Source organism: Mytilus californianus, unplaced genomic scaffold, assembly GCF_021869535.1.
Source record: "Mytilus californianus isolate M0D057914Y unplaced genomic scaffold, xbMytCali1.0.p SCAF_4, whole genome shotgun sequence".
NCBI lineage: Eukaryota > Metazoa > Mollusca > Bivalvia > Mytilida > Mytilidae > Mytilus > Mytilus californianus.
This window is the reverse complement of record NW_026262690.1, coordinates 77,094,873-77,111,128: the sequence shown is the minus strand read 5'-3', so window position 1 is coordinate 77,111,128 and position 16,256 is coordinate 77,094,873. Positions and strand designations below refer to the sequence as shown.

The 16,256-nt window shown below is 30.2% G+C and overlaps 2 protein-coding genes across 12 annotated transcripts in view; one reads left to right on the top strand and one right to left on the bottom strand.

The window, feature by feature from the left end:
- LOC127698739 (probable tubulin polyglutamylase ttll-15) overlaps positions 1–14,297 on the bottom strand; it is a 29,804-nt gene extending 15,507 nt beyond the window's left edge. The window contains exons 1-6 of one of the 2 annotated variants that reach the window (XM_052202387.1): positions 14,222–14,297; positions 7,001–7,076; positions 4,864–5,091; positions 2,941–3,096; positions 2,274–2,393; positions 1,039–1,114 (exon numbers count right to left, since the gene is read on the bottom strand). In XM_052202387.1, the coding sequence (XP_052058347.1) occupies positions 1,039–1,114; positions 2,274–2,393; positions 2,941–3,096; positions 4,864–5,091; positions 7,001–7,042 (622 nt within the window). In that variant the 5' untranslated portion in view covers positions 7,043–7,076; positions 14,222–14,297. Of the gene's footprint in view, positions 1–1,038; positions 1,115–2,273; positions 2,394–2,940; positions 3,097–4,863; positions 5,092–7,000; positions 7,077–9,140; positions 9,199–14,221 lie in introns of those variants that run through there. The other variant, XM_052202386.1, reaches the window with a different exon arrangement.
- Positions 14,298–14,365: 68 nt separating this feature from the next.
- Positions 14,366–16,256, top strand: part of LOC127698728 (annexin A6-like) — a 71,823-nt gene continuing 69,932 nt past the window's right edge. For 9 of the 10 annotated variants that reach the window (XM_052202360.1, XM_052202367.1, XM_052202364.1 and 6 more), the window contains exon 1: positions 14,593–14,731. The gene's annotated coding sequence lies outside the window, so the exon portion shown is untranslated. Of the gene's footprint in view, positions 14,447–14,592; positions 14,732–16,256 lie in introns of those variants that run through there. The other variant, XM_052202358.1, reaches the window with a different exon arrangement.

Here is a 16,256-nt window from a genome sequence, read left to right as displayed (position 1 = left end):
GTACACAACAAAGTAAGACCTGCTACTTTCTGTATATGCAACAATAATCACTACATAGAAAACAATATATTCTAATAGGACACTCGTCTTTTGTTTTATAAACAAAACTATTTTTTAATTCCATCAAAATATGGGGTTCATGTGCATGATGTCAAATGAATTCGATTTTGAACTATGCCAGAGATCAAATGGACATCTTTGTAAAAGAAAGTCTATATATATATGTGTACACTTTTAATCATAAAGCAGTGGGTTTTCAAAAAGGTTTTTGCTCATCATTTCATAATGGCTGATACTGGATTGTTTGTCCACTCATATAAAAAAAAATAATCATTCAGATATCTACTCAAAATAATTCTTTGCTTTTTGCTAATTTTCACATGAGTAGGGGATTACATTTTGTCAGCATTTTTCACACCTTGCTGATGCTCAGTATAAAAATATTGACAAATAAAATGCCTACCCATATCAAAACATGATGATTATTTCACACAGATATTGACTACAATTTAATGACCTCCAACAACTAGTTTATTTCCATCAACCCACAATTTTCAGCAATTTACTTTCACTTTGAACAAGATATTGTGATCTCATGATATTTCCTCCAGTACTTGTAATCTTAGGAGATAATTAAGGCAAATAAGTGTATTGTTTGCATACCATAGATTGGATAAAGAAGAGGCAAATCTTGTTAATAAATGCTGGTCATATGTATAAATCTATTTTCAAAACTATATGCATACAGAATATAAAAGTGAAGTATTGTGACAACTTGTTGAAAGTGATAGAAGGAAGCAAAAAATACGGGTTAAAGTGTATAAAGATTCCATTTGTGCTAAGGGGGTTGGTACGTGAATAAAAGGTACATACAAGGAATCAAATGACGAATGATTTATGTACTTGAAGAAAATGGATCTATTATATTTTAAGGCATAAACTTGCTGAACCAAGCCGGTCACAAATTTACATGGTACAATGTCTAAAAAAAAAAGATCTTTCAATGTTTTGTGCAAAATATTATTTATAATCCTTTACCATTAGTCTTCTTTATCTTTACTCCTCTGTGTGTGTTCTTTTTCTGTACCCACATTTTATTTGGATGTTTTTTAGTCTACAACATTAAGACAATAACACTAATACTTGTCAAGAGTGTTTTGTTTGCAGTTTGTTTGATATAAAATACTAGAGATATATCAAAATAAGATGTGGTATGATTCCCAATGAGACAGTATGTTTCTTGGATATAGAATAACGATACATTGTCTTGAAATATCAATTTTATTTGTACAAGGCTTAGAAACAGGTAGAAAGCGATGCTTTGCCGAGCATTTCTATCCTGTTTTGAGCCAAGTACAAATATTATATTTCGAGACAATCTATGGTTATTATTTATATACTGCAACTCCTATAACTGTTCCAAATGAAATATAACCATCATTTTTTAATTTTATCAGTGGGGTCTTATGGGTTCTGACCACAATTTTTTGTTTACCAAGTAGACATTTAACTTGCAGCTTTCTATAAATTAATGATAATTGAAAGAGACTGAAATTTTATAACACCTCTTTCCTGAATTCACATTTCACATTGTTATGGATGTAAATTAATAAGATTCCATATTCATAATATTGTGAATTGTTGCATAGAATTGAAACTTCTTAAAAACTAAAACTTGAAACCATCAAACACATATTTTGTACATAAACCAGTTTTTTTGTTTGAATTTTTTTACTTTGACATTTCAGGGCCTTTTACAGTTTATTATGCAGGTATGGGTTTTAATCATTCTTGAAGGCCATACAATGACCTATAGTTGTTAACTTCTGCTTCATTTAGTCTCTTGTGGAGAGTTACCTCATATGCAATCATACCACATCTTCTTATTTTTATATATACAGATGGTCCAAACAGGCTATCAAACTAGCTATTTAGTAGGTTCATTTTGGTTTTTACTTTTCCTACGTTTTATGTGTATGATATATTCCAAACATTTGGTCTCCAGGTACCTTTCCTTAAATAGAATATGTAATGTACAGACATCTTATTCTTCAATAGCTCTATTCTTTCCTAGGCAATGCAACAAGAACATAACTGTTACCAAATACAAATTTGAGATTTAAAATATGTGCCAATGAGACGACAACCCAAAAACACAAATATGTTGGTATCAAAACTTTAAATTTAGAAACAGCAGTAATAACTTTCTACAGTACTTAAATGTAGGTACTATTTTTTTGTTTTCTCTCTATTTTTATCAGCATGTCACTTACATATGCTAGGAATTTCTTTGTCTCTGATGGAATCTTGAATGCCTTTGGAATGAAGGAAGTGTTAGTTGTAGCTAAATAAACTTTGTTTGTGATATACCCTGATCCTGGAAAGTGGTTAATCTGAAAAAATAAGGCACTATGTTTATTCTTACAATAACTGTTCCATATGATTTTTAGGGAAAAAATAAGCTTTTAATGTTATTTGTCAGGAACTGAACAGATGCAGATCAATACTTAATTGTGTTAGTCTTATTACAGATATATTCCAAAATTATATTTCAAGTTGTGCTTTTGAAATACTAAGCTCTTTTCTGTCAGTCCAATTGCTAAGAATTGTAAAATTTGTTATGTATAAAACAAACTTCCAGTAGTGGTTAAGAAATTTGTTTTTTTGAAAGTTTGTGTTTTGCCTTCTTTAAATATTGTTGAATTTTTATTATGTTTACAAATATGGATGCTACTTTTTCTATTACAATAACATTCTTGCTAAGGAAGACATATCTATTATTTTTTTTCCATCAGTGTTTACCAGATAGAAATAAGACGATGTGGTATGATTGCCAATGGGACAACCATATCCAGATCAAAATACTGTTCAAAGAGTATGTTTATTTATATAATTCACATAAGAATATTTTACCCTGTTTAAAGCCTTTTACACAATTACCTTCTGATGAGGTTTAGCAGTTGAAATCTTTTTGGAAAGACTTTCAAATGGGTATTCATGTGACCAGAGAACATCCCAATCTGACTCAGCATCACCCACAGCATAACCTATTCTATCAAAGACAGCAAAAATATGCTTCAAGTAGCCACTGTGTTTCTACAATACAAAATATACTTTTTTAAGATATAAAACATAATAAAATATTGTTGCTGCTGTAAATCTGTACCTCACAGTTACGGATATTTAATGCATTCTAGGTGGTATTTTCAAAAGCATACATCAAACTGTTTTGATTGGTGAATTTTGTCCTAAACAATGCACATCAAACCAATGGCTTGTCCTCATTTTCATTTGGTGTATAAACATTGAAATTACCCATAATCCTTTATATTATGAACTGATAAAATTTGCAGAATATATTCATTCAGTCCTGTAAAACTCAGTCAATAATTTTATGGTCTTCAGAATCAGTAGACAGTTTCACTGGAAATCATACCCTTGCCTTGCAAGAAATGGTGCATACAAGTAAGGATATTAAAATTTAAAATAAAAAAATTTAGTATGGCAAATTCTCTCCCATCTCATTTTGCATTTATAAAAACCATCTCACAAACAGTTTTGAATTTACAGTACTCATGTATCTCTGTGCTTTTTCACTTCAAATAGTTTATGGAAAACCTACATACAAATAGCTACGATTTTCAAGTTAATATGTAAATAAATTTGATATATTCAATTAACAAGAGTGCACCCCCTGAAATGTCTCGCCTGCTTTATTGATCATTGATTTTATGTTGATAGTCCTAAATATAAAGCTTTACTACAAGTATCGCATAAACTTAACATGATCCAAAAAAATGAGGCCAAGGTCAGATAAACCAAACCCGAAGAACATGTACACCTTTCAATCATTCCATACACAAAATATAGTTGACCTATTTCTTATAGTTTCTAAGAAACAAACTTAACCAGGAAAATTTAACATTGAGCAATGAACCATGAAAATGAGGTCAAGGTCAGATAAACCATGCCAGACAGACATGTACACCTTACAATCAATCTATGCATTAAATATAGCTGACCTATTACTTATAGTATCTAAGAAACAAACTTAACCATGAAAATTTAACATTGACCAATGAACATTGAAAATGAGGTCAAGGTCAGATGATACATGCCAGACAGACACAAACACCTTACAATCATTCCATACACAAAATATAGTTGACCTATTGCTTATAGTTTCTAAGAAACAAACTTAACCAGGAAAACTTAACATTAAACAATGAACCATGAAAATGAGGTCAAGGTCAGATGAACCATGCCAGACAGACATGTACACCTTACAATCAATCTATGCATTAAATATAGTTGACCTATTGCTAATAGTATCTAAGAAACAAACTTAACCATGAAAATTTAACATTGACCAATGAACCATGAAAATGAGGTCAAGGTCAGATGATACATGCCAGACAGACATATACACCTTACAATCATTCCATACACCAAATGTAGTTGACATATTGCTTATAGTTTTAGAAAAACAGACCAAAACACAAAAACTTAACACTGAGCAATGAAACTTGAAATGAGGTCACGGTCAAATAATGCCGCAGCTGCCACAGCCAGATCACTATCCCTATGTCGAGCTTTCTGCGACAAAAGTCGCAGGCTCGACAAAAATGATACTCTTTTGATTTTCCATTTACCAAATTTCTACAGAAATCAACAAGAAATATATACATATGTTAAAATAAAAAAAATTCAGAGCCAAATTAGGCTTTTAACATACATCCTCCTTTACTCCTTTTCTGAGTCTTGAACATACAGGTTATCATGATTATTCCTTTGTTCATATATCATTATAACAAATCAAATTATTAAATATTCATGCTTTTTCATCCACATTTATAAACTAACATTTTTGCCTTCTATCCATACTATAGGTTGTTTGGTAGCATATTTTCCTTCTTTAGCTTCCATTGTTGGTATGAGGTGTGCAGCATAGTCCTCCCTCATCTTATGGAGCTCATAGATGTTAAGTAGTGTCAACAATAAGCCCAAAGCTAATACAATTATCACAACCAGTGACAAAGGTCTGGATATAATACCCCTGGTCCTAGGTTTTTGGTAGACTTGGTCATTGTCCTAAAATAATGAAAAATTTTGAAATGTATTAAATTGAAGGTTATGATGTGGGAACTGTTTGAAAAATGTAAAACTGGTTAAGCCGCACCAATTTTAAATATAAATAGAAGATGTAGGCTTACTCTTTTAAGGTTTAAATAAGTAATGTCTGATATAGTCACAAACATTTCCCAGATCATTCCATGTAAATTCACTTAAAACATTATAATTCAGTTCTACATGTTCTACACCAGAAGGTCTTCTTGGTGATACCCTTCTTTGCAGTTTTGTTGGGGTTTTTTTATCCATTAGGTATTAAACTTAAGATCTGTTTCTTATTATCTATTACCATCATATCTGTTTATAAGGTCAAACAGATAACGAACAGGTGTTTCAGTCTAAATATTTGTGCTTCATCATTACACATGGTAACAAAAGAATAAAAGCTGTGTTAATCATTTTGAGCTTCCTGCTACTCTGTTGTATGTAGAAAACATGAAACAAACTGGAAAAAATCAATAGTGAAAAAAAATGTTGACCATGTTGATTGTTACTGATTGGAAAAAGTGAAAACTTCAGAATGACCACATCTTCCAAATGTTTTATGTGGGCCTTAGTCATAACTACAAGTATAAGAATTTCTAATTCCTATAAAAGGTTTAGACTTTGAGAGTAGAAAGATCGAAACAATACATACCATTAGTAGTTTCATGTTGATCCAATAACCTTAATGTCAACTAATAATTTCATCAATAATAATTGATTCATATATGATATATTTGATTTTACCTGTCTTTTAATTAAACAATCATAAAATTAATAAAGACATTTAGTTCGTTAACAGGTAATCTTTAAAAGGTAATGCTTGTTAAAGCAACATATTTCAGTCAATCATATTACTTTTTTTAATATGTATTGTTTGTAAATGAATTAAAGATTCACCTGTTTCATTATTTATGATACTACTTTATAATAACAAATTTTTAAATAATCAATTAGGTCAACCCATAAAAAAAAGAGGTTAGAGTGAAATTTGATGCCGTATTGAATATTTGGAACCATTATTGAAATAGTAGTTCTTCAAATTATAAAGATGCAAATACATGTACATATAATGATAAATGCTTCTTATTAGTACATTCTTATACTTTTAGTTCAGCTAAGCAGCAAGGGTTACAGAACCTACTAATCTTTTCTTTAAAGTAGCCATACCAAGACTACATGCAATCATGGCTATGAACATAGCTTGATACTAAAAACACAATCAGCAAGAATTAATATAAGTATCTTAAACTTTCAACCTATTATCTAATATGAATGACAAAAAGATTTTCTATTTCATGCATGTGTCATGTGTGAAAATTATTTAGAGGAAAAAAAAAGTAGGTCACTATGACCTATTTGTTCCAATTTTAAAGACTAGTGAGGACCCTAAATCTTTCAGCAATGAATGAAGGGGAACCATAGCAATTATTTTCTAAGCTTGCAACTGTTTTCTGAGTGACATATTGACACATGACAGCTCCAAAACAGAATATTCATCTTGAACTTATAACATTTAAGATGAAAATCAATCACTTTAATGTAATAACAAGCAAAGAACATTTTTAAAGTTGAAAAAAATATCCTAAAGCAAAAGACTGCATCATATGTTTATAGTAATTGACACTTGGTGTTTTAGTAAATCTAAATAACAAGGAAATTATTTTTGACATTCCTATTTGATTTATGAAATGTATTAGTAAATTACATCTAATAATTGTTAAACATAAGAAAATAAAAACACTTTTGATAAATTAACCACATGACAGAGTATGATATATATGGCTGTCATAGTTTGCTTCTGCATACAATGGTGATGTAAATTATGTTTCATAAGACTGCTTAAAAATAAATAATAAATCTATAATTTAACTATTCACCATTTTACCTCAAGTCTAGCTGGTCCAGATTTCCGGTAAAACAGGTCCATTTCTTTAATATCATGTTAAATCCATTTGTCCCAGCTGTAAACGATTGTGAAATACAAAAAAAAACATTTATAAGTTTCATATCATGCATATATTCAAATTCAAAATATTATATTAAAAGTTAGTTGATTCAGCTACTAAACCTATATTATTTGTAATGATTCATATATTATAAATAAATACAAGAGTGCAAATATTGAGATTTGTCATCTTCTTCATGTTCTTTTTTAATCATGATCGAATTTTACGTTGAAAGTCGTTAAAGATCTAGATTTTCATGATTTTATTATAACAAAACTTTATCATTATCAAGATCCATGAAAATTTGGTCACGGGCATATCATATAAACACTGCCAAACATACATGTACACTTTACAATCATTTCATACACCAAATATAGTTGACCTACCACAGGCACTTGTCTCTGAAAATTTTGTTTTTTCTCCTATATATTAAGGTATATAGGGGGAAAAATTCAGAGACAAGTGCCTGTGTGAACCTTGTCTGATAAACATACCACATCTTTCTAATTATATATGCCTACATTGCAATAATTCTATAAAATGTATAAACCAAATAAGGTTGTCCTATTTGTCATAAAAACTAAAAAAAAAAAAAAAAAATACTTAACAAAAACTATATAGACTTTTGAGACTGAAACTAACCAACATAAGGCATCTGAATACACTATATGAAGTATCCAGGTATTCAACCTTTTGTAATATAAGGCTTTATGTTAAGAGGTAACACGCTTACAGAGCAGGATTTTTATCCCTATGTCTCCTATTTCGAGACATTCGTCCCAGGCCAGAACAACTGAATTTTTGGGTGTTTCTGATTCCTTTACCAAAACAAAACCCAATCACATCTTGAGTAGAAGTTACTGAAGAATAAATGACTAAAGAATAGACTAATCTGGTGAATAGACAAGTCTATGAATGAATAGAACAGAGACAACCAAACATCTGACTTACATGGCTTAGAGGTAAACTAAAATTTTTAAAAAGGCAAAAAAAAAACATTATAAAAGAAAGCGTTTAATCTAAATATTATTCCTGTCTTGGGGATACATGATCTATAAGATTGTAGTCATTGATCAAGATAGTTAACTGGAACTGAAATGACTATCATACAAATGAGAAGTTTGCCTAGGTAAGTTACTAGTAAAGGGGGATAATTCTCAGTGGGACAGACCTTTTTAAAATCTTCATGTTATAGATATATATATTATATAGGTATTGTTGCAACTTTCCATCTAAATAAACCCCATACATTTACCCTTAATAATAATAATAATAAATACTTTATTTAAAATCAGTTAGCACAATACTAATCTCCCCTCATGCCCTCTGAATAACTCAAAATATAATAATATAATATAATACATGTATAATATATATAAACAAGGAATTATTTGAATCTGGAATAATTATGAATTCTGGAAAATTGATTAGAAATGTATGATGAAAACTAACCCAACTAAATAGGGTGAGCCATGCGCGCATGGCTAAGGTTAATTTTAATTTCACTATCATTTCAGTATGAACTAACTAACCCCCCTTAGCCATGCACGCATGGCTAACCCTATTTAGTTGGGTTAGTTTTCATCATAAATTAATCATCAATTTTCCAGAATTCAAAATTATTCCAGATCCAAATAATTCCTTGTTTATACATAAATACAACTTACTAATGCAAAACAAATGGTGAAAAACATAAGGCTTAGTGTTACATTTCATGAACATATTTCCTTAATGATGTACAAGACAAATATATGGATTTTTAGACTCGTTAATTTTTTTGGAAGGGGGGGTAAATATTTTTTTTGGGGGGCAATTATTTTTTCCTCAAAAGAAAATTCTCTTCAAATGTTAAAGTTTATTTCGTTGGTTTGACATGTTGTATATGAATCTGATAATTAGTTTTTTGTTCTAAAAACAAGAAATTATGATCCCTTTGTTTAAACTGTTCTATCTTACCTTCATCTACCCTTATATATTTTCTAACTAAGAACCTTACAACATGTGTACACACAGATTTTAATACTTACAAAAATGTAAAAGATTACTTTGATAATGAAAAAAAAACGCAGATATTACCAGTTAAGTTAATCCTTAAATCCTATTTCCTCCTTTTAAGTTTGACAAAAGCTGAATAAATTTTTATTTACATTATACATGTACATATATCATGACCTTTCATGATGACATGTTAATTTTTTTCTTTGCTCATTGAAGCAGAAAATCTATCAAAAAAAATTAAACTGATTTGTATCACAGTCATGTATTACATTTACGATATCAAAATATTTAACAGAATCACTATTTGTACTCACTGTCATCCGAAATTTTTTTAAATAGCTTTAATGAGAAAGTATCCAGTGTGTTAAGGGTGGAAAAATACTGACTAAACCATGGTGAATTAAAAATATCCTAACATTTTTAAGTTTGCCTTATTTTCTCATTAATCTGCAATGCAATAATGTCAACATATATTTTTTCCGCGTAGTAGAAGTTCTCCTGGAGACTTTGGTATAAACAATGCCATAAGTTCTGGAACAAGTTTTCTATACCCTTTATTCTGTTAGGAACAAATACTGTAATATTTGATCAAGTGGAAATAATATTCCAGAATATTTATTCCATTTGGAACATACATTATGAAGGAACTTCTATTTCATTTCTATAATTCAATTAACTATATCATGTATATAATTTACAAGTAAGACCACAAAATCTCAAAGCATGGCTAATAGTTGAAAAATAAAGGAGAAATTTACTATTTTACAGTACATAAGCTGAATGGTCGTATCTTATAGCCCAAAAGTACATGAACAATGTAAGTCAATGGGAAGAGACTCTCAACATATAAATCATTAAACACTGGACATTAAGCAACCAACAATAAATCAATCAATTTTGCCATTTAACATTCTTGTAATTAAACTTGATTGTAAAACTGGAAATGTTTGTGCATTAATGTTACACATTCATGACTGTTTATTTCTCACCATTACTCTCCATTGCAGTGAACCAGTATTTTCCCAGTATACTTCCCAACAAGGGTAATAATTAATATCAAATTTGCATTCTAAAATCAGATTCAGGCTTTAAGTAATGAAATTCTTGAAAATTTTATATAAATCAGGAAAATTAAACATAGAACATGTATCTGTTTTTAGACAAAAATGAATGTACAATACAATTGACAAATATTCATTACAGTATTAACATTTTTCTTCCTTTGATTTTATATTCGAATGTATATGTTCCGGACCATATGAGTAATTGGACCATAGACATATGGTCATGACCATCTGCCTATTCTCAAATGGTCTGCCCATATGTGTGAGTATAATACTCGTTTGGTTGTAAATGAGCCTGACCATATGAGTATTCAGATAATATAGGTATTTTGTGAATAAATTCTAACTTCAGCTCATTCCTCAAACCCAAAATGCCATAAGCTACTAACTGAATTCCTTTCCCTTTAACATATTGTCTGAATCTTTGCTTAGCTCGAGTCAATTTAAAGGGCCTTCATCCTGATTACTTTTTCGTCCGTGAAAGCACAGGCGCTTGCAGCATGGACCTATTTTTCTTTTTCAATAGTGTTTAAATTATCATTTCAGAAACAAAATTTCTTTTAATTTCTACTTTTTATCATTTAGTTGATGTGTTATGTTATGGTAAGATCATTTGAATAGGAGCAAGAACACATTAAAAACAAAAACAAAACTTAGAAATATTTAAGAAATTTGAATTTAATATAAATAAATTTAAACACCAAAATTTACAAAAAGAGAAAGGAAAGAGAGTTCAATGACAAAATTTTACAAATGAAGCATTAAAAAGTTTTTACACAATGCATATAAGACAAGCCTTCACATTAGCATTTATTATAACTTATATTTTTGTTAATAGGGCATTCATATAAGGTCTATAGTGTTTTGTCTAAAGCAAAATGGCATGTTGCAGAATCATGCATGCCCCTTTTCAACAGCATCATGCTCAATGGCTCAATCCAACAATCAAATAAGTAGCTAGACCTCATATGAGGGATATTTTCTGAGACAATGCAAAAAATCTTTATTTTGATCTTGGATAGTTTTGGCTATTCTGTTTATGTCCCTTTTAATTTAGTCATGCATTTATAACATTTATTTTTTATATTTCTATTGATAAAGTTAGAAACTAAAACTACTACTGCCCTAGTCAAATTTGACCTTAATGAGTTTTGGTATTCTGTTTTATGCCTCTTTTCATGTAAATCCTCAAATATCTATACATCCTTGCATTGGCTTTCAGATTTTTTGTGGTTGAAATTGAATAAAAATTTTCCAGTAATAACCACACTTAAACAAGAAAGTCCCCTTGAAAAGTGTAAATTTTGAAAAGTTTGTAGTTTTATCAGTTATATGTATTTCAGTTTGACTATTTATCAGGTTTAGTAAACGTAGTTAGAGCTCATACATGTATAGCCGGACCATGCTATATCTTTAGCCTATTTGGCTATTTATCTCCCTTTGATAGTTTTCAACTAAAATTTCAGTGTTGGATGTGCAACCTAAAACTTTACAGGCAATTTTTTGGGGCCCTTTATAGCTTGCTGTTCGGTGTTAGCCAATGCTCCGTGTTGAAGGCCGTACCTTGACCTATAATGGTTTACTTTTATAAATTGTAACTTGGATGGAGAGTTGTCTCATTGGCACTCATACCACATCTTCCTATATCTATAATCAATATAAGTATGTGATTATTTCTATGCACGGAATTTCAACTTTAACAGGATTTTTCTTTATGGTAAAAGTGATAACTTATTGCATCATTATCATAATTAAATTTGGCAGTACTTCATATACATGTATTTGCTTGCAAAGTTTTAGATTACACTTTCAAATATAAGGAGAAAATCATAATTTTATTTAAAATTACAAAGGAGGTAATTCTCCTGAGCTTAATAAGACAATAACAATGAATAAGGCAATGCCTGACCAATTAATATTTGCTTGTTTTAGACATCTCAAAACTTGGGTTTCAGGGGTGTAAAAAATGAACTGTATCAGTAAATTTTAGAAATGCAAGAGGGTTAACGTTGATTACTGTAAGTTCATAAATTTCTGCAATGTTTGTATTCAAGTGAAAAATGAGCCAGTATCAGGTTTTGCAATAATACAAACTTGCATTCATAATTTTAGTAGTGACTTTCCTTCATAATTTTTTTTAAATAAGTTTAACATTAATTAGATTTCGCATTTTTGCTAGAGGTCAATAATTTGCAATAATAGATGCACATATTAATTTCTGAATTTACAGAATTAAGGACATTGAAAAAAAATTTTAATCTCACAAATTTGCTTACACAAGTTATTACTACTTATATATAAGTATTTTAAGTGAATATTACTAACTTCAAGCATATCAAAAATTTCTTCTATAAGTTGTACCTTTTACTATCTGTTGATAATATTGTACTGGCCAATATTTTTGGTAAAATTATCCCTGTTATCATGGTTATGTTTGTTATATATTATTCTATAGCTAGACCTCTAAAAGTATGGAGAGCCATTAAAGTAAAACTGGTGTGCACACGCTGAAATGTCTCGCCTTCTATAATTTACTGACCATTGATTTTATGTTGATAGTCCTAAATATAAAGATTTACTAAAAGTATCACATAAAACTTAACATGATCCAAGAAAATGAGGTCAAGGTCAGATAAACCAAACCGGAAATACATGTACACAGTGTAACACCTAACAATCATTCAATGCACCAAATATAGTTGACCTATTGCTTATAGTTTCTAAGAAACAGACTTAAACAGGAAAACTAAACATTGACCAATGAACCATGAAAATAAGGTCAAGGTCAGATGAACCATGCCAGACAAACATGTACACCTTACAATCAATCTATGCATTAAATATAGTTGACCTATTACTTATAGTATCTAAGAAACAAACTTAACCAGGAAATCTTAACATTGACCAATGAACCATGAAAATGAGGTCAAGGTCAGATGATACCTGCCAGACAGACATGTACACCTTACAATCATTCCATACAACAAATAAAGTTGACCTATTGCTTATAGTTAAAGAAAAACAGACCAAATCACAAAAACTAAACACTGAGCAATGAACCGTAAAAATGAGGTCAAGGTCAAATAAAACCTGCCAAACTGACATGTACATTGTAAAATATTTCCATACACCAAATATAGTTCACCTATTGCATATACATGTAGTATTAGAAAAAAAAAATCAAAACACAAAAACTTAACTTTAACCACTGAACCATGAAAATGAGGTCAAGGTCACATGACACCTGCCAGTTGGACATGTACACCTTACAATCATTCCATACACCAAATATAGAAGACCTATTGCTTATACATGTAGTATCTGATATATGGACTTGACCACGAAAACTTAACCTTGTTCACTGATCCATGAAATGAGGTCGAGGTCAGATGAAAACTGTCTGAAGGGCATGAGGACCTTGCAAGGTACGCACATATTAAATATATAGTTATCCTATTACTCATAATAAGAGAGAAATTAACACTACAAAAAATCTTAAATTTTTTTTCAAGAAGTCACTGAACCATGAAAATGAGGTCAAGGACAATGGACATATGACAGACGGAAACTTCATAATATAAGGCATATATATACAAAGTATGAAGCATCCAGGTCTTCCACCTTGGAAAATATAAAGCTTTTAAGAAGTAAACTAATGCCACCGCCTGATCACCCAAACTAGGCAACATTTGGAGTGGGGCATGTAAAAAGTCTATGCATTAACCATATATATAGCTCCACAAGGGGTGCCATGGGTAGTCCTGGTTATTCTCAAGCTGCGTTTATATCCTTAAACACATCAAAGTTCATCATGTTAAAAACAGTTGCTCTTACACGAAAAGTTGTTGCCTTTATGCAATCATTTGCCCATCGTTATATTTTCCCATGAATAAAAATAAAGATGTTTGAACAGTTTATTTTTATCCCATTTGGGGTATTATATCCCATTTATATCATGTATCCACAACCCATTTGGCATAATTTTGGTTGATTGATCCTGATGTAAAGACAGTCATCTCCCTTAGAACGTAGACTGCACTTAAAACAACTATCTTATTGGGTCTGGGAAAGTTTGATTTATGATGTGCATTTTACCTCTATTATCTGTACAGTTTCTTTCATAACAACAAATGAGCTCGAAAATTTTCAATCAAAGATTTTTTTTAATGTACCTCGAAACCGGAAGTTTGGACGAAAGTTACCTTCATCCGAGAGAGTTGTTTTGCAAAGAGAAAATAGGATGCTGGTGTGGATGAAAAGTAATGAATGTATCAATTTATTCAAAGAGTTTTGATAAAGTTCACACACAAATGACAACAGGTATCATTTATCACCGTAATGTCACCATGTCAATTTATGACAGCTATGGTTTGGTAATTTTACAAGTCACAGTTTAAATTTCCCACCTGATTCGTTCAGACGTGTTTTTGTTTACGTTACCATGTAAATAACCTTTTCATTACTCAACCGAAACGAACAGGTAGCATGAACCAAACAACACTGAACATCAAAGTATAAATGTGGAAATGTTTTATTAAACAAAAACAAATAGTATTATATTGAAATAAACTGGAATTAATAACTTGAAGTTAACTGGAAGAAGAGGTAAGATAAAACTAGCCATTTAGTGTAAGGTTTCATATTGAAATAATACTTTTTGAATGTCTTAAGCTCCTTATCTTGTAAGGTGATTAAATATTGTCTTATAGTGAACACTATAAACAGACAGTTGTCTTGTTGCAATGTTTTAATGCATGTAAACTAATACACAAAAATGGCCTTTATGCCTACTGTTGCTTTCAGTTGATTTTTTAAATATGAAATATAATGGTAGTAGATACACGAAAAATTAGATAAACTAAGCCATATGTAATTAACTGTTACAACTACCAGGGTAAAATGATTAAATGTATGGTAATGATTTACTCCTTGTACAATGCACATATGACACATCTTCCTAAATGATAAACTACATCAAGTATATATTTAAATAAAAAATGTGAACTGAACACGATATATATATATATATATGCTAGTCCTATAACATATGACTTTACATTCTAATTCCATTTTTAGTGTTATAATGCTGATATCAGTCTGCACCAAAATCTTATCTAACTAATATTCCGAAGACCAATCTTTGGAAATTTTTTCTCAAGTGTGTAAAATAAGTTTTGCAAATACTTGCTAGTCCAAATGAAATTTTACTAGTCTGGGGCATCAGGCTAGTGTCTAATGGTGCAGACTGTCATATACCTCTATCCAAATAAGAATAATAATAAAATATCTGAGAGCAACTTATATTCAGTTTCATTCCATGTATCAGTTTTTATCCATGGCCTGAATTGGGCATGTTGGGTGGTACATGTTCATTTTGCAAGCACATACCAAGTTATAAGTATGAGTAAATAGATATGATCAAATAGGTTTACATTAGATCATGTAGATAGGTTAACAGACTTTAAAAAAGAAAAAAAAAGATATAAATTTTTATTTTCTATGAATCAAGTACATATCTTATCCTATATTTATAATAATAAATATATACACATGTTTACTGAATAACAAATGAATACTGTAAGTGTTTTTCATTACAATGTTTTCTTCCTAATTACCTATATACATGTATAAGAAGATCAACTTTTTTTTTTTGATCAACTAACTTTGCCAAAATGGACAATTGGGATCTATTGTTGAATTTTGTTGTGTCCTAAATTAGTAAATATGCATGAAATATTTGCCACTGGGTTAAGCAAACAACAATAAATCAAAAGTTCCAATAGTCTACTGTCAGGTATCATACCTTTGTCCTCTAACACTGTGATCTGCACTAGCTGTGCTCAAACTGAGTAAAGTACCAGCTAATGGACAACAATAACAAATCTACAATGCATACATTGTAGTCATGGTGTTTCAGTTGCAATTCATTGTTGATGATGACTTTTCACAGTGAATTTTGGTTGATTCATTCTGAAATATCTCTCTGTATATTCAATGGATGATGAATAACATTGTTGTAGATCAGTTGAATTATTTTGTGAGTATTGTGTTACAGTCATGAGAAACACATGAACATTTTTATGATCTTTATTCTTTTATCTTAGTTTATATGTTCAAAGTGGCCAGAATT